Source organism: Podarcis vaucheri (genome assembly GCF_965113315.1).
Source record: "Podarcis vaucheri genome assembly, chromosome: 16".
In the NCBI taxonomy this organism is placed as follows: Eukaryota; Metazoa; Chordata; class Lepidosauria; order Squamata; family Lacertidae; genus Podarcis; species Podarcis vaucheri.
In genome coordinates, this window is record NC_138754.1 from 31631314 (window position 1) to 31657633 (window position 26320).

The following is a 26320-nucleotide window of genomic DNA, read 5'->3' on the forward strand; positions in this document are numbered from 1 at the left end:
CCGGCGGGAAGGTAAACAGTGTTTCCGTGCACTGCTCTGGTTCGCCAGAAGCGGCTTAGTCATGCTGGCCACATGACCCAGAAAAACTGTCTGCGGACAAACGTCAGCTCCCTCGGCCAGTAAAGCGAGATGAGCGCCGCAACCCCAGAGTCGTTCATGACTGGACTTGGATCCTTTACCTTTTAATCATGCACGCATATGATCATCCGCAACAACGCTCATTAATCTATGCATTTTGTGTACGTTTCTTGGCTGGAGAACTGCACTGCAAAATTTGGAGAAGCGTGAATTTTGAAGGATGGCTGCCTATTGGTTCACATGATGCTCTCGAGGCTGCAAATCAGGCACAATGGAACCTCGGCTGCCGAATGCTTTGGAAGTCTAACATTTTGGTTTTCGAACACCGAGAACCCGGAAGCGAATGCTTCTGTTTTCGAACGCACCTCAAAAGTTGAACAGCTTCTGAGGTGCGTTTCTCCATTTTTTTCAATGGATTTTGCTGACCGGAAATTGCTCCTCAGTTGTTGAACATTTCAGAAGTTGAATGGTCTTCTGGAACGGATTACGTCTGACAACTGAGCTTTATCTTGCACTGTAGCTTTATCTTTTAACACAAGCTGAATTGAAGTTCTTCCACTTCCTTTGTTGTGTATGTGTGCATTAGAGGATGTGCATACCTATTTGAAATCTGTGCTGGCTTGAAGGGCCTTCCATGGAGAGTTGATTCTGTTGCTGCTGCTGGAGGTGATGTTGTTTAGCTGAAATAGCAGGGAAAAAGCTCCAATCCAACAGTTCTGGGTGGATGGGCAGACCTGTTTTGGCGTCTCCCGTCTGAAATCCCAAGACTGAGCCAGCCGCAGCGAAGTGGAAAAACCACGTCTCACTCCAACTCCTGCTTCTCATCCCTGGCAGATTTGCCTGGCTAAATTTGACAAACGCGCTCTGCAACTGCAGTTCGGTAATGAACTAGGCTCCATAAGGCAGGCAGTTCTTTTCTTTTTTAAAAGAGCACACACACACAGGCATTGACACAATTGCTCGGGGAATGTAAATTCTAAAGGGATCATGCAAACGCATGGATACAGACACACAAACCCTTCCCTAATCTCATCTGAAATCGGAGGGATAAAATCCCCCCACCTCCAAAATGGGGGTTTTAATTTTAAGGATGGTGGGGTCAAAATACTTTGCCTCTTTTTCGGTGGCGGGAGAACAGGACTCATCCTTTGTTTGTTAGGATTTTGGGGGGAAAACCATGTGTTTTAAAAGTGGCATGATACTGCTTTAAACGTATTGTGCAGATAGGGCCTGAGCTGCATAAACAGATTGCACAGTCTGTTGCACGAGTTTCTTCTACTGCTACTGTTGTGCTAGATTCCTCTGCTGTGCAATATTAAAACTCACCCATTCGCTAGTGCAAGATTCCTTGCAGGAGCCTCTTCACTAGTGGACAGAGAATGCTGGCTACAGTGCACTCATTTTAAGTATCAGGAGAACACCTTCCCATTTACCTGGGTCTTTCAAAAATGTTGCTTGTTATTAACCCTGTCCCTGCTGCTATTTCTATCCTGCTCCTGCTGTTCTAAATGTTTGACATGCCTGTAGCCTGTTGTACTCTATCATGTTGCCTTGAACTGACTGATTGTCCGTAAGGCATCTTGGAAATTCCTTGAGCCGAAAAAGCAGGAAGAAAATATTGAAAATTAAAAAAAGACAAATTGAAAACAACAACAGTGAGAAAAGGAACAGAAGTGTGCATGCCCACGCACAACTACAACAGCAACAGCAACAACAGCACTCCTAAAATCCTCCTACATTCAGAGCAAGAGAACAATGGGGAAAACACCAGAGCTGGCAAATTGGCAGCTGTCATTTCCAAGCGTTACCTATTTGATCATTCTTTATTATCAGAAAATGGGGACTCAGATATCTCAGTCCTTCTTTAGCAAAAAGCAAAATATAAAACAGCAATCAGTGGCTCATCCTTTCAAAATGCCATTAGCTGCACAGAAATTGCTGCGCCGTTCCCTCGTGGGTGAGCAAAGATTCAGCATTCTACCCAGACAGCCCAATCTTCCCAGCAGATCTATAATTTTTATTTAGAGGCTCCCAATGTGGTGCAGATGTATATTTAATGGAGAGGCTCATAAATAACAAAGCGCAGGGCCCTATCTATGAAGATTTAGAAGGGAAACGGTTTGACACCTGCCCTATTAAAAATATATCTGTACAAAGTGCTTATAGAAGAATAACACTCAACACTATCAAAGCAGCCTAGGTAAGCACGGAACAGCTTAATCAATTCTCAACAACACCCCCTGGAAACTCAGAGCGGCGTCAGCTGCGATGCACAGCACCTGGGCTGCTGGTCAGGAGGTGTTTTATTAAGATTCCCCAACCGTGCAAAAGCTGCTCCAGTTGAAAACACGGAGCTGGCAACACTTCCTTGGCTTCCTATCCTGCTGCCTTGGTTTGCTTGGAACAGGGTTAGAAGGCATGGCCACAGAAACATGCCAGCAACCAACTTTGCCAGCGAAACAGCAACAGCGGGGGCATCCGTCAAGCTCAGCGTAGGCGCCGCTTCTCCCGGTTAGGTAATCTGCCCGTGGACACACTCAGCAATGCAATAGCTAAGAGGACCGGCATAGGAAACCTCCAAAGCCCATTGCAAAAGCTCCCCCAGATCTCTCGGCTTCCTCTAATAATTCAGCGCAGCTGGAAAAAGCCTGCCATGCAGTTTCTCGCGGGCTGTTTTATTACACAAGTGGGTTTGCGCTGTTTGAATCCGACGATGTTCTCTTTGAAAATTGCATTTTTAAAAATGCTGTGGGTTTTATTTTTTAAAATGCTGTGGGTTCTCTCTCCCCCCTTCCTCCTAGGGCAGTCTGAGAACATCTGATGTTGCAGCACTGCTGAAGCTGTTCCGATCTTCATCAGAGGCCCTGCTCAGAACTCGAAACCCACCATTAGAGGTGAGAAGAGTGGCCACTAGGGATACGTATGGAACTCCCTTCTGATGCCCATTTGTCTTTAGACAAGTGCATGGATGACAGGGCTAACAGTGGCTACTAAGCCTCATGGTTATGTTCTGCCTCCACTGTTGGAAAAAGTATGCTTTTAAATACCAGTTGTTGGAAACCACAGAAGGAGAGAGTGATCTTGCACTCTGGTCCTGCTTGCAGGCTTTCTGCTGAAATCTGGTTGGTGCCTCTGAGAAAAGGATGCTGTATTCAATGGGCCTCATCCAGCAGCATCTTTCTGTTGGGAAGCGTCCAGGGAATGGGGGCAATTCGCAGGCCCCCAGCTGGCTCCAGCCCACCGGCCGGCAGCCAGGCGAACTCTGGTCTCCCTTGGAACAGCATTAATAAGCGACTCATAGCTTCAGAAGCCTTCAGAAACTTGAGCACGCTCTAATCAGCAGACTGAATACCTCTTCACAGCGGAAGTGGTGGACAGAGGCATATGTAAAAGCGTATTTACAAGCATTTTATTCAGCATAGTTCATAGGCAAAGAAAACATGTCTGCTCTCTTTCGTGCCCAAGCAGCAGCAGGAACAAAGCAAAAGCAATACACAAACGGAAGTTCCCAGCAAGCTGTGCTGGAATGTAAACAGACATGTCACATACAACAGCTCCACACATCTGTTTAGGTGGAACGGAACATCATAATCCTAACACTTTCTTCTTATGCTGTTATGTCCGGTGGCTCCTTCTTTTATGGTGGAGGTGGTGGAAAGTCATAGCTCAGTAGCCGAGCATTTGCTTTCATGCAGAAAGTTCCCACCAGCATCTCCAGTTAAAACAGGGGTAAGCAACTGGCGCCCTGTGGGCCACATCTAGCCCATGCAGCCTTCTTGCTCCCTTTTGGAATGTTATTACATTCCCCACCCTCGAGGTTAAGTAGCAGGTGGCCAATCAGAGTAGATGATGCCAAGTTAGATGGAGAAATAATCTGCCTTGATATAAGGCAACTTTCCATGATCCTTTCAAATCAAGGCAGCAGCTTGAGGGTGGTATTGCTCATCCATGTTTTTGGTAGGATTTATCTTGTTTTAAAATCTCACTGCTGTTTTCAATTTGACTGCTTAAAAAAACCCAAACACCTCAATTCAATGCTTATTTCCAATTTCATTTTGCAACTGTTGTGTTTGGATGATATTGCTGTTTCAGTTTCTGCCCCGAGCCGCCTTGGACACTGTGCCAGAGAGGCGTACTATATCGACAGTTTAATTACATAATTATACAATAAAGTTAACAGCAGCAACACCACTGCCACCACACAACAGACGCTCTATGGCTGTGCCCCTGATCAGGCTCTGGAATTGGAGGTTACAGAAGAGTAGGAAACGGTTAATGCATTTACTTTTGCATGTATTTGGAATGCAGACACATAACATTTAACAGAAGTTTTGGAAGGAAAGGGGAGGGCAATTTGCTACCCAGGATCCATACTTTGCAAAAATGCCATTGTTTAGCAACAAAGATCACAGGAGTATAAAAAGCGGCTTTACATCAAGTCAGACCACTGTTCTTTCTAGTTCAGTATATTTTACACTGACTGGCAGCGGCGCTGCAAGGTTTCAGGCAGAGGTGTCTCCTCCCAGCCCTACCTAGAGATGCCACGGTTTGAACTTGGGACCTTTTGCATGAAAAGCAGATGCTCAACCACTTAGCTACAGTCCTTGCCTAATTGCATTCTTGGGTGTCATCCCTCAGGCACAACAGATTTCAGCTCTGCCTAGGAAACTAAAATATTTCATAGCCTCAGGAAAGCCACTGGTCATAGAATGAGCAGAGGCAGAAGGAACATCTATTTTCAGGCTGCCAACTCATTAATTAGACAGGCAGATAGATAGGTGTTTAAAAACCCATCAATTTTATTTTGCAAGAGCTAAGAGGGCCAGCATAGGAAACCTCCAAATCTCACGGCAAAAGCTCTCCCAGATCCCTCAAGCCCCACATTGGGGGAAAATTCTTGCATTGCAGTGGGTTGGAGTAGATCAGGCTTCCTCAAACTCGGCCCTCCAGATGTTTTTGGCCTACAACTCCCATGATCCCTAGCTAGCAGGACCAGTGGTCAGGGATGATGGGAATTGGAGTCTCAAAAACATCTGGAGGGCCTGCTCCAACTCCGCAATTCTATGAATCAAGTCAGTGTTGGCAATACTGAGCTGGAATAACCAATCGCCTGACTCATTAAGGGGCAGCTTCCATGGTTAGAGCATCTGCTTGGCCATCTGCTTGGCTTGAGAAGGCCTCAGAATCTTAGGGTTGCCATATGTCTTCTTTTTCCAGGACACACGCTCTTTTTCATGGGTATGGAAAATGAGAGCCATCATAGCGATCCATAGTTAAAAATTGTTGTTGTTGTTGTTGTTTAGTTGTGTCCGACTCTTTGTGACCCCATGGACCAGAGCACGCCAGGCACTCCTGTCTTCCACTGCCTCCCGCAGTTTAGTCAAACTCATGCTGGTAGCTTCGAGAACACTGTCCAACCATCTCTTCCTCTGTCGTCCCCTTCTCCTTGTGCCCTCCATCTTTCCCAACATCGGGGCCTTTTCCAGGGAGTCTTCTCTTCTCATGAGGTGGCCAAAGTATTGGAGCCTCAGCTTCAGGATCTGTCCTTCCAGTGAGCACTCAGGGCTGATTTCCTTCAGAATGGATAGGTTTGATCTTCTTGCAGTCCATGGGACTCTCAAGAGTCTCCTCCAGCACCAGAATTCAAAAGCATCAATTCTTCGGCGATCAGCCCTCTTTATGGTCCAGCTTTCACTTCCATACATCACTACTGGGAAAACCATAGCGTTTACTATACGGACCTTTGTTGGCAAGGTTAAAAATAGAAGTCGGCAAATGTGTCCTCTTTTTTGCTCTTCAAAATACGGCAGCCCAGATTCAATTTCCAGCATCTCCAGGCAAGGGTGGGGGAAATCTCCTGCCTGAAACCTTGGAGAGCTGCTGCCTGTCCATGTGGACAATACCGGGCAAGATGAACCAATGGTCCACCTGTTATAAATCAGGTTCCCATGTTCCCGTGTCCTCAAACTGCTTTTCCTTCCCAGGGTTGAAAGCTGCTGTTTTCACGCCATGCAATAGTTATTTCAAATGAAGCTCCATATTTTCTTTGACGGGTGCTCAAATACGCAGCTAGCATTACAGCCTCCTCTGCTAACGGGGGAAAAACGGGGGTCATCCTGGGGTCACATATGCTCCAAAGGTCAAACTAATCAGCATGTATTCTGTGAATGAAAGTGACAGCGGAGCAGCTTTGCTTCTAAGAGCTGGGCTAATGATTTTCTTTTATTTAACATCTGTGGAGCAACGAGGCTCTCCTCCCGTGGAGGAAAAGAGCTTCGGAGAATGCACATCCTACTGAAAAGTCATCCGCAGACCGTTCTGGTTAATGGTCCAGCTATATGAAACACACAGACGTGTGCAGTTGAGTCCCAACTGCGTCTCCATCTCCATCGTTCAGCCCGGACACTGAGGTCCAGCTCCAAGGGCCTTCTGGAGGTTCCCTCACTGCAAGAAGTGAGGTTAAAGGGAACCAGGCAGAGGGCCTTCTCGGTAGTGGTGCCCGCCCTGTGGAACACCCTCCCATCAGATGTCAAGGAAATGAACCACTATCTGACTCTTAGAAGACATCTGAAAGCAGCCCTGTTTGGGGAAGTTTTTAATGCTTGATGTTTTATCATGTTTTAAATATTCTGTTGGGAGCTGCCCAAAGTGGCTGGGGAGGCCCGGCCAGATGGGTGGGGTAGAAATAATGAATTATTATTATTATTATTATTATTATTATTATTATTATTATTATTACCACTTTCTCTTTCTGGAAAAGCCGCTTTGGGTGTGGATGACACCATACATTTAGAACACTGTTCTCTCCCCCAAAGAATTCTGAGAAGTGTAGTTTGTTAAGGGTACCGAGACTCCTATTCCACTCTCAGGGCTGCAATTCACAGCATTCCCTAGGAAGAGGGGTTGCTTGTTAAAACCAGTCTGAAAACTGTAGCTGTGGTAGAGAAATGGACGATCTCAGCACATTTAACAAGCTACATTTCCCAGGAACACTTGGCTGAAGACAGGATTGATGCAGTGGTGCAATTGGTGCTTTGACCTGTCAGAACTCTGAGGGTTTTTTGTTTTTTTAACATCAGGACAGCCCTGGAGGATTATATCGCTGTTCATCAGGTAGGTCTTCCAAACCTAGGTATACGCTCCCAGTAGTGTAGTAGTGACAGATTCAGAAGTGCAGGATCCTATCATTATAGTCATTGCCACTCCCTCCACAGCCACACCCCTTTCTAAGGCTATACCATAATCTTAAAGGTAAAGGTAAAAAGACCCCTGACCATTAGGTCTAGTCGTGACCGACTCTGGGGTTGCGGCGCTCATCTCGCTTTACTGGGTCGTGGCCAGCATGACTAAGCCGCTTCTGGTGAACCAGAGCAGCGCACAGAAATGCTGTTTACCTTCCCACCAGAGTGGTGCCTATTTATCTACTTGCACTTTGACATGCTTTCGAATTGCTAGGTTGGCAGGAGCAGGGACCGAGCAACGGGAGCTCACCCTGTCGCGGGGATTCAAACCGCTGACCTTCTGATCGACAAGTCCTAGGCTCTGTGGTTTAACCCACAGCACCACCCGTGTCCCCATTACAGCCATACCTTGGGTTAAATGTGCTTCAGGTTGAGTGCTTTCGGGTTGCGCTCCGCGGCGACCCGTAAGTAATGGAACGCATTACTTCTGGGTTTTGCCGCTCGCACATGCGCAGACAGTAAAAATGATGTCATGCACATGTGTGGAAGCGGCAAATCGCCACACACGCATATGCACAGTCGCAAGTTGCGTTTGCTTCTGGATGTGAATGGGGCTCCGGAACGGATCCCCGATCGTGTCCTGAGGTACCACGGTAGCTCTTTATTAACAGAAAATAGCAGCACAGTAGAGTCCTCTGGTTCGTCTTAATCCAGTTGAGAAGTTGCTGAAACTGATCACCCTTCGCCCTCTAGCCTCTCACTTTGGATCCCTCCCAAGCAGACGAAAGCTGTGTCAAGGGGGTGACCCCCAGCACTGGGCCTGTCTGGCCCGTTGCTCAACAGGACTTTCCTCGTTTGGGGTGTCAGAGGGGGAAGAGAGCCAACAGGACTGGGACCAGGGGCAACCTCAGACTCTTCTCTGAGTCTGTGCTCACACTCTGACTCTCAGCCTCTAACCAGCCTCTAGCCTAAGGTTACCAGATTTTTTTCAAAGAATCCGGGAACACTTTTTTTAAAAAAAAGAGAGAGAAAAAGTTATTTTTTAAAAATCACTTAATTTTTTTTAAAAAATAAATAATATCTTATCTTCTGGGTCTCCTCTGTCACGTGGCCTTCCTCTGATCTCTTGGAGCGCTATGTGCCATGGAGCAGGCTCGGATCGGGCCTGGGCTCAGCCATGTGTCCTTGCCCTCCCGGTGCTCTCCTACCTCTTCCTCAGCGGTAGCGGCAGCAGCAGCGTGGCAAGGTCAGGGCTCCCCTCTTTTTTCTCCTTCCTCTTTCTCTTCCTTCTCCTTCTCCTTCCCTCCTTCTCCCTACATTGGCTCCGGGGTTTTTACTGGCCCTGGAGCACCGCTGGGCAGTTGGCCAGGTGGCCGGGCGCTCTCACTCCCGGCTCGATTTGGGTCAGGGAGGGGACAGCGGTTCCCCCAGGTGACGAGCTGGGCGTCCCCCGGTTCCCCCTCGGCAGCAGCAGTCGCAGCAGCCTGGAGCCAACCTGGTAGCGCATTTGGCTCTGGCTGGCTTCAGGAGCTGCTTGCTGCCGCGACGCCCGCCATTTTGCCTCGCCGGAAGTCCCCATACGATGTGTCTTGTGCTGCTGAACCAATCACACAACATTCATTCCCTGCTAATAAATCTAGAACACTTAAAATATAAATCCGGCGACATTAAATGAAATCCGGGGACGGATTTTGTCCGGGGACAGATTTGTAAATCCGGGTACTGTCCCCGGGAAATGGGGACATCTGGTAACCATACCCTAGTCCTCCTTCTCCCATCCCCCCTTCTTTGATCACTCAAACCCTCTGCTTCTAGCTCATTGCTTCTGCAGGCTGCTCTTCAGTGTCCCACCAGGGGGATCCCGGATCTAAGTGATCTTCTTTTGTGTCCTCCCTGGGGGGCTATTGGGTGGGCAGCTCCCACCGATCTTGCTCATCCAACCAGTCCCTGGCAACACCCCTTCTCCAGAGTGACCCTAGGAGCTGATCCCCAGTGACGGATCTATCTCCTTTCACTCTGATCGGCTCAAAGCTGGGACCATGCTTCAGAAACAGCGCCTGTTCTTCACACCCCAATACACCTCCGTGTGCCCTATTAAGGCTAACAGCGCCGGTCAAGCCTCTCCTCCTCTGCAATGGCCATTGCAAGATGTTCTCCCAAGACAACAACAACAAAGCAAAAGCACATGTTATTGCATTAACACCCACTAAGCATTTGGTATGCAATGGTGAGAATTCTCATATTTCAATGGTTTTTGCTAAGTACATTGCTCATCGCAATCCCCTGTGGCGGTCATAATTTACAAAGGAGCTAAGGATTGCTCATCTGTCTTGCAGTGTCTCGTGTCGGCAGAACTTTATTACCTTGGATAGGAGATTTTTCCCTCGCGGATCTTTTCATGTGGCAAACTCCCCCCACCCGCCCTCCGCTCAGTACATTAAATTCTCACCTCTCCTCATCCATCACAAATGTAGACTCTGGGTACCAGCTGGCTGCTTCTCAGCTTCAGCTGGAATAGAAGCGTTGGCTTCTTGTTCCACAGTGTTCTGCTTTTCCCCCTCCTTGATAATTTACTTAGAAATGAAATTAATGCTTTTCATGGTCTTTGTGAGAGGGGAAATCATGCCCCCTAGGGTTTTTTTGCAGGGAACTCCTTTCTGGCCCTCCCTGCAAGACTTTCTAACATAGGTCTTATACTGAGTCACAACTGATGAAATATCTAGAAATTTCTAGCTCAATATTGTCGACACTGACTGACAGCATCTCCCTGACATTTCAGACAGGGCCCCACGGTCCTAGCAGTGAACTATGGCCCTTCCCCTAATAAGAAGTTGCCTTATACCAAGTTAGACCATTGGTCCATCTAGCCCAGTACAATGTTTGGCAATGGCTCTCCTGGATTTCAGGCAAGGGACGTTCCCAGCCCCACCTAGAGATTAAGCCTGGGATCTCCTGCATGCAAGACAGGGCCTTCCTACTGCTGGCTCCATGCTGACCTGTGTGCCATTTGTGCTACACAGCTTCTAAGTGGGGAAGCATTGGGTTTCAGGGAGGTGGAGCTGCTTAGTAGTCAACTACTGTTGTTGTTTAGTCATGTCCGACTCTTCGTGACCCCATGGACCAGAGCATGCCAGGCACTCCTGTCTTCCACTGCCTCCCGCAGTTTTCTCAAACTCATGTTGGTAGCGTCGACAACACTGTCCAACCATCTCTTCCTCTGTTGTCCTCTTCTCCTTGTGCCCTCAACCTTTCCCAACATCAGGGACTTTTCCAGGGAGTCTTCTCTTCTCATGAGGTGGCCAAAGTATTGGAGCCTCAGCTTCAGGATCCAGGGCTGATTTCCTTCAGAATGGAGAGGTTTGATCTTCTTGCAGTCCATGGGACTCTCAAGAATCTCCTCCAGCACCATAATTCAAAAGCATCAATTCTTCGGCGATCAGCCTTCTTTGTGGTCCAGCTCTCACTTCCATACATCACTACGGGGAAAACCATAGCTTTAGCTATACGGACCTTTGTTGGCAAGGTGATGTCTCTGCTTTTTAAGGTGCTGTCTAGGTTTGTCATTGCTTTTCTCTCAAGAAGCAGGCGTCTTTTAATTTCATGACTGCTGTCACCATCTGCAGTGAAGTCAACTACTAGCGGGAGCCAATGTGGTGTAGTGGTTAGAGTGTCAGACTAGGACCTGGGAGACCAGGGTTCAAATCCCCACTCAGCCATGAAGCTCCCTGGGTGAACCTTGGGTCAGTCACTCTCTCTCAGCCTAACCTACCTCATAGGGTTGTTATGAGGGTAAAACAGGGAGGAGGACAACTATATATTCCACCACGAGGTCCTTGAATGAGGGATATAAATGCACATAAAGAAACAAAAATGACACAGCCACTAGTTTGGGCCACCTGCCTACTGTAGCAAAAATTCAATCTTAATTGCAAAGAACAGAAGGAAAAGACAGAGAAAAGATTGGGGTAAAATCAAGAAGTACTTGAAGCAGCTGGCTGAAAATCTGAGGCGTATGCATTCATGAGGGAAGTTGGTGACGTTTCATAAAACGATTCACACAGCTGCATATGACGCCATTGGGTGCTTGATCCTGTTTGGATCTTATTTCTGCTTCCCCTCAGTTCTTCCATTCTTCCGTATGGGTAATGAGAAAGCAAAAGGTCACATCCGCACCACACGTTTAAAGTACTCCTTTAACCACAAAGACTCCTGGGAACTGTAGTTTGTTACAGGTGATTAGAGGTGTCAGGGGTCTAATTCTTGGCGTCCTTAACAAACTACGCTTCCCAAGATCCTTGAGAGCAAGCTCTGCATGTTAAGAATGGCCTAAGAGTGATTTGTCCATGGAGTTTTCTTGGCAGGGATACTGGAGTGGCTTCCCGGTTCCTGCTCCAGGTGGATCCCGTTCGGTCAAAACTCTCCACTATGACCTGTCCATCTTGGGTGGCCCTGCACGGCATAGCTCATAGCTTCTCTGAGTTATTCAAGCCCCTTTGCCATGGCAAGGCAGTGATCCATGAAGGACAGCAGCTTAAAAAGAAGAGACGTCACAAAGGTCCGTGTAGTTAAAGCTATGGTTTTCCCAGTAGTGATGTATGGAAGTGAGAGCTGGACCATAAAGAAGGCTGATCGCCGAAGAATTGATGCTTTTGAATTATGGTGCTGGAGGAGACTCTTGAGAGTCCCATGGACTGCAAGAAGATCAAACCTATCCATTCTGAAGGAAATCAGCCCTGAGTGCTCACTGGAAGGACAGATCCTGAAGCTGAGGCTCCAATACTTTGGCCACCTCATGAGAAGAGAAGACTCCCTGGAAAAGACCCTGATGTTGGGAAAGATGGAGGGCACAAGGAGAAGGGGACGACAGAGAATGAGATGGTTGGATAGCGTTCTCGAAGCTACCAGCATGAGTTTGACCAAACTGCGGGAGGCAGTGGAAGACAGGAGTGCCTGGCGTGCTCTGGTCCAGGGGGTCACGAAGAGTCGGACATGACTAAATAACAACAAAGAGCGATTTAAAATAAAAATTAAAAAATGTGTGATGTCAATGTGACCAAGACTTCCAGCACGGAGAGTGAGTCTTTCTGGCTGATGTCAGTGCTGGCATATTTCTTTCTTTATAAGTTCAGCACAAACTGCTTCCAATATGGAGGCTGCTTAGGCATGCGCTTGCCATCGTTTAAACGACACCTTGTCTTCAGGAGCTGACCCACATAAAAAGAAAACAATCCCCTCTGACAGGGTCTAGAATGTTCCTGTCATGGCAGGAAATGTCTGAGGGAGCAGCCCTGCGTTCTCCTCAAAGAGACGTGACAGATCTTGCCAGGGGAACCAGCGGCTGGAACTGGCGGGTTGCGAGCGCAGGTCAGACATCGCCGAAGCAGAAGCTGCCGGCGAGAAAATGGCTGGCTGTTAAACTGGGTCAGGTTCCGAGGGGAAGCATCCTAAACGTGTGACGAAATCGTTGCTGATGAAACACGGGGCCCCATCTGCACAATGCATTTAAAGCAGCCTTTCTCAACCTGTGGGTCCCCAGATATGGTTGAACTACAACTCCCATCACCCCTAGCTAGCAAGGCCAGAGCTGAGGGCTGATGGGAGTTGTAGTCCAACCACATCTGGGGACCCACAGGTTGAGAACCGCTGATTTAGAGCATCATCCTAGAACAGTCATGACTCCCGCCCAAGGAATCCTGGGAAATGAGAGTTGTTGGGAAAGCCCCTAACCCCCCCCTCACAGAACTCCAATTCCCACTTGGAAAAGAGATTAATTGTCAATTTATTCTGAGAATTGTAGCTCTGTGAGGGGAACAAGGGTCTCTCCGAACAACTCTCAGCATCCTTAACCAACTACCTAGGATTCCTTGGGGTGAAGCTTAAAGTGGGATGTCATTGCTTTAAATCGGGCATAAGCAAATTTGGCCCTCCAGATGTTTTGGGACTACAACTCCCATCATCCCTAGCTAACAGGACCAGTGGTCAGCGATGATGGGAGTTGTAGCCCTAAAACATCTGGAGGGCTGAGTTTGCCTATGCCTGCTTTAAATGGAGGTTTTGTGGGGTGGTGCCGTCACAAGACTACACTCCTGAGTGGTGGGAATGGGGAGAGAATGGCCTGCGTCGTTCCTTCCTCTCAGGCTGCTTTCCTACTCAAAAATCACCCCCAGCTGCTTTTCTCCCCATGAAAGTAAATATATAATAGCGGGAGCCTCAGCAGCTCAGGCTCATTCTGCATCACAACAGCTCTCTTGTGAATATAGTACCATTTAAAATATCCTGGAGCACTACATGCTTTGAGATTGCCAGGCAGCAATCCAGATCTTCCTTCCCTTTGTGTCTCGCGAAAGAGAAACAAAAGTTCATCTTTCGGTTTGTTTCAAACTCAGTGCTCGGAACGAATGGTGCTTTAAACCCAGAATTGTTTAAACGGCACATATCACTGCCTATTAGACAAAAGACCCTTGTGATTAAAGTCTCGTGGAGAACAGTTTGACTTTCCGGAGCGAGAAAAGGACGTGCGCCGATTCCAGTTCCCCAAGGTCGTCATGAACATTAGATCGGCTCAACTTAACTACCTCTTTTATTTGAGGACTTTACAAGAGGATCACGACCGGATCGAAGCTTCTCAGCTCAAAGAGTGCAGCTTTAATAAGGGAAGGCGGTTCAAATGGAGATGGGTTTTCACAGGCCCTACTACTTGCATACCTGCCAAGACATGACGTCTCTGGAGGAGCCATTCAGAGAGGGAAGGGAAAGACAATAGCGTCCTTGCAGTGGAGATGGTTGGTGTTCATTGGGAGTGGGGCTGCGTAAGGCAGGAGGCTAACACTAGGTGGCGCCAGGGCCAATGATAGGCAGAGCCAACTAATTCTAGTTTTGTCATCATTCTTCTCCCTACTGAGTTCTACAACGGGAACACTGAGATAACGGAGGAGAAAGGTGATGGACAGGAGAAACCCCCTGGATTGGTTGTAACTAAAGAAGAAGACAGGTAGGTAGGTTGAGGGCAAGCTCATCTTGAGGGGAAACATTCCAGTTCCATGCTTTTTCAAATTTTGCAACATAGTTCTCAGCTTGTGATACAGTCCTCAGATCAGGAATCATATTTCAAGGGCTTAACAAATGCATATTTTAGGATTAAATAGGTTTAGAAATGCATAGGTTGAGATCTTTACTTGCCAGTTCATTTCCGAGCTGAATTCAAGATGAAAAGGCATTCTCTTACATCTCAGATACAGTGGTACCTCGGGTTAAGTACTTAATTCGTTCCGGAGGTCCGTTCTTAACCTGAAACTGTTCTTAACCTGAAGCACCACTTTAGCTAATGGGGCCTCCTTCTGCTGCCGCACCGCCGGAGCCCGATTTCTGTTCTTATCCTGAAGCAAAGTTCTTAACCTGAAGCAGTATTTCTGGGTTAGCGGAGTGTGTAACCTGAAGTGTATATAACCTGAAGCATATGTAACCCGAGGTACCACTTACAGATAGGTAGCCGTGTTGGTCTGCCATAGTCAAAATAAAAAAATTCCTTCCAGTAGCACCTTAAAGACCAACTAAGTTAGTTCTTGGTATGAGCTGCCAGTCTGCCAATCTCCCATTCCCACCACCCTTCTGAGTAATACCCCTCCCCACCTTCTCACTATATAGAAGGATCTGGCAACTTCTGTTTCAGTGTATCTGAAGAATTGCGCATGCACACGAAAGCTCATACCAAGAACTAACTTAGTTGGTCTTAGTTGCTACTGGAAGGATTTTTTTTATTTTGACCGAGGTACCACTGTATCTTAAAGGCTGCCTCCTTCCCTACAGACTGTCTTGGGCATAAAGATCAGCAGAAAGGGTAGTTTTTTAGCTCTCAGAAGTTTGAGATGTAGGTTGTAATAATAATAATAATAATAATAATAATAATAATAATAATAATAATAATAATAAGGAGTAGTAGTAGTAGTAGTAGTAAATGGCAGAAGCTGAGTTGTATTTTTTGCAAACTGAAAGCTGGTGGAGTTCTTTCAGCACTAGAGGGGAGCACATTCTGCTTAACAACCTGGTCACTGCATTCTGAATTGATTGTAGCCTACAAATGCTTTTCAAGGGCAGCTCAATGTAGAGCAGTTAAGCTTAATCAAACTGTATCTTAATTGAGGTTCCCACAGGCCAGGTTCAAATTGCCTGGGACGATTTTGCATTGCTCAGCCTGGCTGCTGTGTAATTAGCAGCTGTCAGTCCCGGCAAAGATATGGGCCATTCTTTAATCGGTGCACAAGTCGCAAATGTGCGCCTCTACATTCCTCAGATGGGATGCAGTTTAGTGGCGAGAGAGAGCCAGGGATTCTGCGCATGCTCAGAAGCACTCTCCTGTGTTGTATTCTTTCTCACATTCTAGGGTTTGAAATCTTGGCATTCAAAACAGACTTCCTGGGACTGATCAAGGGGACCATTTTAACAGCTAGGGACTAGGAATGCTTGAGGAATTTATTCTTCGCTAGTTTCAAAAAATAACACACCTGATCTGCACCTCCTGGGCTAATGCACAGATCAGGACAAAGTTATTCTTACCATATAATCAAAGAATTGCAGAGTTGGAGGGGATCCTGAGGGTCATTTAGTCCAACCCTCCGAAATGCAGGAATCCCACCCACAGCCATCCTTGGTGGGCTTGAAACTCCAACCTTTTGGTTAATAGCCAGACGCACTGACCCATTGCGCCACAGGAGGGCACTTAGCTCCAGGTTTCACCCTTCTCCAAATTGAGAAGGGAGGTCTTAGCTCAAAAGCAAAGCAAAATCCATATGAAAATGCATGTTTAGACATGTGTACTTGGATGGAGGGTGGACATTTAGAAATGCACATTTTGCTCAAAAAGAAATTGCAAAGTAAAGGTAAAGGGTCCCCTGACCATTAGGTCCAGTCGTGGCCGACTCTGGGGTTGCGGCGCTCATCTCGCTTTATTGGCCGAGGGAGCTGGCGTACAGCTTCCGGGTCATGTGGCCAGCATAACTAAGCCGCTTCTGGCGAACCAGAGCAGCGCATGGAAACGCCATTTACCTTCCCGCCAGAGCGGTACCTATTTATCTACTTGCACTTTGACGTGCTTTCGAACTGCTAGGTTGGCAGGAGCAGGGACTGAGCAACGGGAGCTCGCGGGGATTCGAACCGCCGACCTTCTGATCGGCAAGTCCTAGGCTCTGTGGTTTAACCCACAGCGCCACCCGCATCCCTATGCATGTTTAGACATGTGTACTTGCATGGAGGGTGGACATTTAGAAATGCACATTTTGCTCAAAAAGAAATTGCAAAACCCATTTTTAAATGCAGGTGTTTGTGTAGATTTCTTAAGAACAACAACAACAACACTTCAGTAGAGCATCAAGGTCCTGGGACATGGTCCTTCGCCATGATTCAATTAAGCAGCCAATGAATAAAGATCAACAAACAGAAGCTGAAACATACAAGATCAGAAGGGGCAGCTACAAAGAAGGCCCTGCCTTGTGTTCTAATCCGCTGTACCTCTTATAAATGTGGAAAGCCAAGCAATCTTAAATGGTGGACAGAATCAAGGGCAGAATCATTTCAAGCTTTGCATGATCCGTTCTGACGGCGCCTGCAGTGCCATTCGCTAAATAAAAATAAAAATGCAGAACCTAAAATGTGCTTTCATTTGAAAGAGATCAATCTATAATTCATTTTTTAAAAAAGGAAAAACCCTACCTTATGTCACTCAAATCAAATTCATGTGATTATTAAGACCTTTTTGGTCTTGGCAGCTGATCTCATCAGAACCAATTAAAGCTCCGTGCCACGGATCTGACCTTTGAGGCAAAGACTTTGAAAATGGCCGTTCTGCTTCTGCTTATCTCACCTAATAATTCCAAATTGCTGCACTCTCATTATAACGTTAAGTAACTATGTATTTCGGCTGCTTTGGCCAGATACCTGCTTTGAAACAGAAAAGGAACTGGAGAGCTAGCTAAAATCCAAAATCCACATTAGGGCAATTCCTTTATTAGGCCTTGATTGCTATTCTCCAGAGCTGTCCATCAGGCTAATTGGTAAACAAAAAACATGTGTCTTACTCATAAGAATGGATGGATTTTAACAGATGGATTTCCACCCCCCCAAAAAAAGGGGGAACCAAGCGTAATACAGTGGTACCTCCGGTTGCAGACAGGATCCATTCCAGAGTTCTGGCCGTATCCTGAAGTTTTTGCAACTGGAGGTGTCACTTCTGCATGCGCAGAATACTTCTGAGTTTGCCACTTTTGCAACCTGAGGGTCTACTGTATGTACGTCCTTCCCATCAGTCTTATCTGCAACCGAAAGTATGCAAAGCAACTAATTGGAGCCTCATTTGAATGTTAGCTACCTCCCCTTACTCTCCAGTTTAAGACAGTACAGTGGTACCTTGGGTTACATACGCTTCAGGTTACAGACTCCACTAACCCAGAAATAGTGCTTCAGGTTAAGAACTTTGCTTCAGGATGAGAACAGAAATCGTGCTCTGGCGGCGCAGTGGCAGCAGGAGGCCCCAATAGCTAAAGTGGTGCTTCAGGTTAAGAACAGTTTCAGGTTAAGAACAGACCTCCAGATCGAATTAAGTACTTAACCCGAGGTACCACTGTATATAAAACAATGGAACAAAATACCCCCAACACACTCACCCATCAATAACCATAAAAACAATGGATCTTAGATCAACACCATAAAATAGGCCAGAAGTCATATTTCGGTACAATGCAATTTAGCAGCCCAAAGGTAAGCAAAAGTGTCTTAACCTGGTGCCTAACACTGGGGAGAGCATTCCGCAAACGGGGAGTCATTACTGAAATTGCCCATAGCATCTCCCTCAGACACCTGGCATCAGGGGTGCCAACTTGAATAAAATATTGGGGGGCGGGCGGGCTGGTAAGCTCCGCCCCGCATGATCAATCACATGACACAATGCTCACACATCATTTGAATTGCAATACCCAACAACTGGGGGGGGCAGCCGCCTCAAATATTTCCCCCCCATCTTTATTATTTTATTCACATAATATACATTACAGTATTTACAAAGGACAACTCCAAAATAAAAACATATATAGCAAAACCATAAGTCTCATGTTTTCATTTACACTTATCTCCTCTCTGATACCTTTACCTGATATTTCTTTCTGCCTTCCTTATAGAATCTTTACGGAAATTTAAATCTTTTAAATCCTATACCAATCTTTAACAATTTCAATTAATCCCTTCACTTCCCTCCCCCACAGCCCAGTACTTCCCTCCACTCATGTGCGATCTTCTTTGCCTACTATTATTTTTGTTATTGTTGCGTTACTCACTTTGTTATTCCATCCTTAGTATAATATTATCCTATCTCTTTGCGCCTTTTAAACTCTTGCATATTCATTTTTAAGCTCCAGCACTGACTTTTTTCATGTATTCCTCAAATATTTTATAGGGGGCCCTGTAAGGGAATCGAACCTGCGACCTTTGTGTTATCAGCACCAATCTCTAACCAACTTCTAATCAGAAGGGCTTCCAATTATGATCATAGACACCTTACTGGAAATTATTCAGAATGTATAAAGGTGTTCCAAATGTTTGCTGGATGTGTGAAAAATATAAAGGGACATTTTATCATGCTTGGTGGAAAAAGCTAAGAAATGTCAGATACAAATACAAACATTGATGCAGAAGATTTTAAATGTGACCATTCAACTGAAAGCAGAAATTTTCCTGCTAGGAAATACAGTTGGATATACAATTAGAAACTGACTATGGAACATTATTTCAATACCTAATCACAGTGGCGAGACTTTTATATGCACAAAGAAGGAAAGAGTCATCATTTCCTACCTTGGAAGAATGGTAGTTACAATTTTTTGACTTAGCAGAGATGGCAAAGTTGACGTGTTTAATCAGAGAAAAACCATTGTTGATATCTGCTAAAGATTGGAAACCCCTTATAGGCTTTTTGCATGAAGAAGAAAATGAACTTATGATATCTGGGTTTGAGGATTGAAGAATATATTGGTTTGTATAAAGTGAAATGTTGGGGGTTATCTTGAAGTGGAGGCTTTGATCTATTTTCTCTATATAGCTGACAGAAGAAGGATCAGAAGCTCTCCTTTTTATTTTCCCCTGTTCCCTGCCTTCTTTGTGGTTGCATTTTTATTTAGATTAGTTTCTTCTATCTTTGATTAAAAGATATTGGATATTGGATATTTAATATTAACCTTCGTATATTTTCTCTATGGGGGGGATAAAGCCACTTCCGAGATAGGGAGGAGGTGGGGTTGCGGGCTTCACGCCCCTCCCCACAATCGCGGGGGCTGGCTCCAGCCCACGTGATAACAGGGAATCCTCGGACGTGTCATACCCCGAGCCAGCCAATCGGCTGGCTCGGGGGCGTGGCCTCGCCTACTTAGGTCTGGCGCGGCCGAGGGTCTCCCTCTTTCCCGCGCCACAGCTTACCTGGTTTCCCCTCCTCTCCCACCCTTCAGGCTAGGTTCTTTGACGTTGCTATGGGCTTCGGTTGGTCACAGTCAAGGGGCCTGGTAGGAATTTTTCCAACTGGCAGACTGGCACCATCCAATTGGTTTTCGCCTACCTCGTAGCAAACCATCACAACTCCACAGTATTGGTGGTTAGGCATTGGTGGGGGTACTGTTCTATTGTTATGCAGATGAAGGGGGGAAGGAGCGCCATCACCTTCCCCCGAACAAAAGGGTAGTCTGGTAAAGGATTCTGGGGGGCGTGGCCTTATCCTAAGCCCACGGCACGCCCCCACGCAGTGACCCCGGGGGGAGGTCCTAGTTGACGTGACTCAGCAGGACTCCTCCCACCGGTGGTTAACCCTCACCGGCCTTCAACCATGCAGGCTGAAGCCGGTTAGTTTTTAGGACCAATGCCTAAGGCCAATACCGCTCAAATCCTGTAATCAATAAAGTTGTGGCCTAATTTGACCCATTAACTCGAATTCTTGTGTCCTGTGTCTTCATTTCTTGGGGGGAGGCGGGAACTCACCACGCAATGATAATAAATAATAATAAAATTTTATTTATATCCTGCCCTCCCCAGCTGAAACTGGGCTCAGAGCAGCTAACAACAATAAAATTTGATGGAATTTGATGGAATTGGATGAATACTTTGGGCTCCCTGCAGTGGAGACTGTACCATAGTAGTGAACAGGCAGCTACTCCACCAACCTCAGCTGGCCCCTACCTGGTTGCCTTCCCACTTACAGCTAATCCAGGGGGTGACCCTAGCTGTCAGCTTCCCCCTCCTTAGTCTCCGGGTCACCCTCTTAGAACTCATCAAGGAGAAGAACAGGCACAGAGCCAGAATTCGTTGGCTCTGCTCATCATTCGCTCTGGCTCCCCCTACTGTTGGCCTTCCTGCCTTCTACCCTAGAAGCTCCAAGGGGACTAGTCGCCACAACTTTTAAAACAGGCATCAAGAAATGCAGCTGTCTGTTCATCAAACCCTGATCGACACAAAGGCTGGCATTCTGTTTCTCTGCCTTACCAAGGTTGGGTCTACACACAGGGGGGGGGACACACACGCTATAAATACGTCAGAAATCAAATCGTTATAACAAAAGAAATAATCGCTATAGAAAAATTGCATTAAATTTATTTATTTATTTGCATTCCAGAGCCATCTTGGTGTTGCATATTTGTAACACATTCAAAACACTGTTGCTTTTTTTTTACTAATGTAGCTGAGTCCCAATATACCTTCTTGCCAAGGAAGAAAACAGCTGTCTCCACTGGCCGGCATCTGTATCCCCCCCCCGAGAGGTTTGCCCCACTCTTGGGGCAGGGGGGGAGCCTCAACATTTTGCAGCTTTTGCAACCCATCTCAAATCACCTCTTTAGGAAGAAAAAAACAGTACTGTATTTTTCTGTGTATAACATGCCCTCGTGTATAAGACACCCCCTATTTTGGGGGACTCAAAATTTAGAAAATGGGGGGGGGGGAGAATTCCCCCAAGTTGTTGAGCTTTTTGGGGGGAGGATTGCCCATAGCTGTTGAGCTTTTTTTTAGCGGGGGATGGCTGAAAATCGCTCACCCACCACACCAAAAATAATGCTCGCATATGTCACAAAAACCACCTATCCTCTGTTCCCTCGCTGACAAAAGCAGCAAATCGCCCACCAATTGCCACAGCGACAGCCAATCAACACCAGCCCTTGCCACCAATAACTATCTCCAACTCGCAGCAACAACCAATCCTATGTCCCCACAATGCACTATCCACGTATAAGATGACCTCCAATTTTCAACATGGTTTTTGAATAAAAAACCTAGTCTTATACACGGAAAAGTACGGTATGTTTTCGCATGCGCTTGTGATTCCATTTTGGCCACGTGTAAAGCCTGTACTCAGAATGGCTTTGTTTGCCACGATAACAAACCTGAAGTTTTGTTATCTTTTCAACCCATCAAACCCAAACAGAAGGAAGAGTATATGGCTCAAACCACACATTGACTACGATGGGTGACAGAAGTAAAGCGGTGCCAAGGTAACAGTGGTACACAAACAGCACCCAGCCCTGGAGCTGCCCTTGGGTGATGTAAAGCAAAGACGGCATCTCCTCAATATTAAATTTAATTATTAGATATGCATGAAATTTGTAACAGCACACACACACACACACGTTAGGCAATATTGTTAGAATCCTTTAAATCTGCTATAGGAAGCAGAGCAGAAAATGCACATTGTTTGCAAAAGAAGACTTCAGCTCTTGTTATGTCTTCTCCAAACCCATTCAATCAGAAAGCAAAATAATAGACGGGAACAGAACCGGCCGTTGAATGCTCATTTAATAGTGAAATTAAAGAAGCATGAAAGATACGGATAAATGTGGCGTTTTTCAATCCCTCTGCAAGACCCCTCAAGAGCATGCTTCTTCCCTCGCCCCTTCCTGATCTTTGAACGCAAGCAAGCACATTACCTTTTGCTGACTCAGACCGCTTAGGTAAATCCAGTGTATCAAAGTTTCTGTCCACATCTCCGTTCTTCTTCCCTGTGCACAACACAGAAGAATAAGCAATGAAAGGAATCAGCAGCACACGAATAAACCTGAATCAGTCACTGTTGCGTCCAGAGAAGAGGACAAATGGGGCACAAAGCCCAACATTACACAACATCATCACATGCGCGCACCATTTGCAGGAGAGTTCCAGGCATGCAAGGAAGCATTTGTCATGGCTTCACATTCCAAGGTAATAAACACATATTTTTATGTACTGGTTAGTGAGACTTGCTGCAATGTCAACCACCGGGCCTAATCCTGAATTTGTTTCACTTCTTTATTTATTTTAAAAGTTATTTATTCGTCCTTTTCTCTCTCTCTCTCTTTTAAAAAAACAACCCTGCTCTTCCTTCCAAAAAGGAACCCAGGTGGCAAACGCACCACCAACAAAACAATAAAAACATCTAAAAACAAAAGGCCACAGAGAAAAACAAAACAAAACAACTATTCAGAGAATGAGTGGCCATTATCTGGGCCTCAAAGAGTTAGTGGGGGGAGCCCACACCTTCTAAGGGGGACTTCCCCCAAATATTTTTGCTACCAGGAAGAAAAAACTAAACATTACCTCATATTTCGCTTAAATAACATGATATACACAGAAAAATGCAACCAGTTTCCCCAAAACATTCCCAGAGTACAGGTCAAGTGTTTTTAAATGTGTGTTGGTATACTCTTTATTCGCAAGAGCTAAGTTTTAAATCTGAAACTGACAAATGTCAATGTGCAGGTCTGATCAGATTCGAGGACATGTTTACACTACAAACATAAGCTGGTTTCAAACTGGCTCAGTTGTCGTTGCCTCTAATACATGGGAAGGACATGCTTTGGGGAGAATTCTGGTCTTTGACCAAAATATCTCATGGCCCAATGTTAAACATCTAATGTGGGGGGCATTCATGGGTAGAATGGGGTTCATCTTCCTGCTTGCATGATGTCCCTGATATATTTTCATGATTATTAATAGTTTATTGCATTGATATCCTGCCTTTTTTTCTGCCATGGAAACAGGAGGTCTGAACACAGTTTTTCAATATTTCATACACTTTAGCTGTTGGGTTTCAAAACCCGTTAAATCCAACCATCACTTTTTTAACCAGACAACTTGGCTAACAGAGTTTGTTTGTTTCTGTCGACAGAACAGGCTCAATGTCAAAACCAAAGTCGCTTCCCCACCCAACTGGCCTCTCTTATTCGCTTTTTGACAAAATCTTGGCTAGGGTCAATGATAGCAATCTGAAGAAGATCCTTCATTCTTATTTGTTTTTGTTTCTTTTAGACCACTCAAAACAAGACAGCCGAACCCTGCTTTGGGAGACAAACAGAACAGCCAAGAGGCAAGATGTCAGCTGTTGGGACAGAACGCCACTATTTTATTTTTTTCCTGACGACAGCTAAGCCCATATGCTTCTCTGAGAAGAGGACTCTTAACTTGTCACTTCGGAAATGACAAGAATTTATGGCAGAAGGCAAGAGAGGGAAAGAGAGAAGGAAAGGGAGAACTTAGAATGCAAAAGTGGAGAACATCACACTCCCCCTGAAGCACACACTCTGTTTTCTCCATAAAACACTGCCTGGTCTTACTGCCCTGCAGATCCCTATGCCCTTTTTCTCTGCTTCAACACCTTTGCTCCCTGTTAAGGGTGTGAATGAGGAAGCATTGATTTCTATTCCAACCCATGTTGATTGCATGCAGTGCTGTTTCTGTTCTGCTGCATTTGGCTTCCAGCAAAAGCTACTCTGTCCACTTGGGTGGAATTTTACATAGTTAACTGCAGGGGTTGGAGAATCTGTGGGAAGCCAGATGTTGCCACCAACCCTGGCCTTGGCCATTCAGGCTGATGGGAACTGCAAGTCAAGCAACACCCGGAAGACCACAGATATCCCTTCCTTGTGCTCTACTGCCGGTAAATGTACAGCAGCTCTTGGATGGGCTTAATGTCCCATCCAGTCTTGGTGTTCAGCTGGGGCCTGATCCCAGCAGCTGGAGGGCAGAGTGACATAGCTGAAATGCAGGTGCAGGCAATAAGTGATGATGTGGGGCAGGAGTCCAGGACCCCCAGTCAGCAGAAGGGTCACCCGAAGGCAGCTGGACTTGCTCACCAAGCAAAATGGTACACGTTACTAAGGGTGTGGGGCGTGGAAAAGAGAAGACAATTTGAAGTAAGTGAAGACCACCACCCCATAAGACCATTCAATTCAGAATTAAAAATTACCTAACTCAGGGGTAGGGAACCTCAGGCCCATGGGCCAAATGCGACCCTCCAGGTCTCTATACCTGGCGCTTGAGTTTCACCATAAGCCACGTCCCTTACCACCCCTCTGTGAGTGTTTTTGCCTGTAGGGAATCCCTTCTGGAATGGTAATATTGCCTCTTGCAGTGGAAGTGTGCAGCTGTGCTGAGGCAGTGTGTGCGCAGTGGTGTAGCATGGGGGGGCAGAGGGCTGGTTGCCCCCGGGCGCAAAATGGTTAGGTGTGCAAAATTTCAACACCTGGTGCTGCCTCAATACCACTGCACACTTCTGTTGAAAATGACTTCTCCATACGAACTAGGAAGTGACCTCTCCAGACAATAGAATGCCTCTTCTTTTCTTATCTCTGTCCTGGGTAATGCGGACGCTGTTAGGCAGTTGAATGCGCATGCGTGCTTCATCCGTTTCCCAACCACTACTCTGTGTGGCCCCGGGCACTGGCAAACCACGCTATGCCACTGTGTGTAGAACGAAGTGACTTTTGCGTGGTTGAAATCTAGCCTAATGTACAAAAGGAAGGTTCACACCCATTGCACCATCCATGTTTCCCTCAGGCCCCACCCACCCCTGGAAAGTTGTCCATGAGGGAATAAGGCCCTCAGCAAGATAAAGGCTCCTCACCCCTGACCTAACTGCACCTCAGGATGTAGTATTTTGGAAGAAGACCAACATATCAGCAGCCTTAGAGGTTTTTAAATCCCCAAGGAAAAGTTTAGGGAAATCCAGGGCTGTTCTCTCTGCCCCTGCCCTGGGTTTACCTCAGAGTTCAGCAATGGCAGGTCTACAACCTATGTGGCACTCAGCAGCTGTCAGGAGTTCTGGCACATCAGATTTGTCTTTACAGTGTATCCTCTCCCTCCTCTTCGCTCCTCTCGTTCTCCCCGCCGTCAAGTGGCATCTGACAACACCCAGGGGCCCCGTCCCAAAGGGGACAGAGGTATATTTTCAGACGAGAAGCGCTGCTGAAGCCCTCAGCAGAAGAAAGACAGCTTTTAAGATGGCAGCTGACAGGCCTGCTTTATGGGAGTTGGCTATCAGAGCTGGCAAAGACCTTGGGGACAGGAAGGGCTGCCTGACAGGAAACTTGCTTGTATAATAAACGATTTGCAATCTCTCAAGCCGTGAAATTAAAAGCTTCTTGAACGCCATATTTTCTGAAACAGGGGGCTGTCAAGTGCATCTGATTCCCAGCATATAAACAATAGCCATACTTTCATTATCCCCTGCTCTGGCCACTGAGAAAAGACGAGAAAGGCTGAATTTACAAATGAAGTTCTAACCTTTTAGTATTAAAACAAAACCTTTCCAACCAAGAAATCTAGAAAAAGGCAGCAGGTCTGATTTTCGCATTGAGATACACATGCTCACGGAGAAACCTGTGGACCTCAAATGTTGTAAAAACTACTGACCATTGACCATGCTAGCTGTGGCTGATGGGAACTGGAGTCCCACAACATCTGGAGGGCCACATCACTGGAATCTAACAGGATGACATGGTGACCACCACACAGAAGCCGGAGGAATGGCTTCAACATCTGGGTGCATCCCAAACCAATGGATGGCACCAAGAACACAAGGAGACCCTGGCTTCATTAGGCCAGTGCCCCATCTCACAGTGACGAGTCAGATGCCCCGCAGGAACCATGCAAACAGGAGCTGAGCACAAGAGCATTCATGAATGCTGTTCAAAGTATAGATTCTGCCTACCACATGGAACATTCCCATGTTAGCATTTCACAACAGCTGGTACTGGCAGAAAAACTCCCCACCCTACTGGTGGTGGGGAACT

At 46.3% G+C, this 26320-nt stretch overlaps 1 protein-coding gene and 1 long non-coding RNA gene across 14 annotated transcripts in view; one reads left to right on the forward strand and one right to left on the reverse strand.

Annotated features, from left to right (window-relative positions):
- Nucleotides 1-26320, forward strand: part of LOC309521177 — a 325245-nt gene that overhangs the window by 67945 nt on the left and 230980 nt on the right. The window lies entirely within an intron of this gene.
- The window catches only part of ARVCF (ARVCF delta catenin family member), a 605652-nt gene that overhangs the window by 56407 nt on the left and 522925 nt on the right, over nucleotides 1-26320 (reverse strand). For all 13 annotated transcript variants that reach the window (XM_082203073.1, XM_082203066.1, XM_082203061.1 and 10 more), the window contains one exon: nucleotides 22202-22273. In XM_082203073.1, the coding sequence (XP_082059199.1) occupies nucleotides 22202-22273 (72 nt within the window). The remainder of the gene's footprint in view (nucleotides 1-22201; nucleotides 22274-26320) is intronic.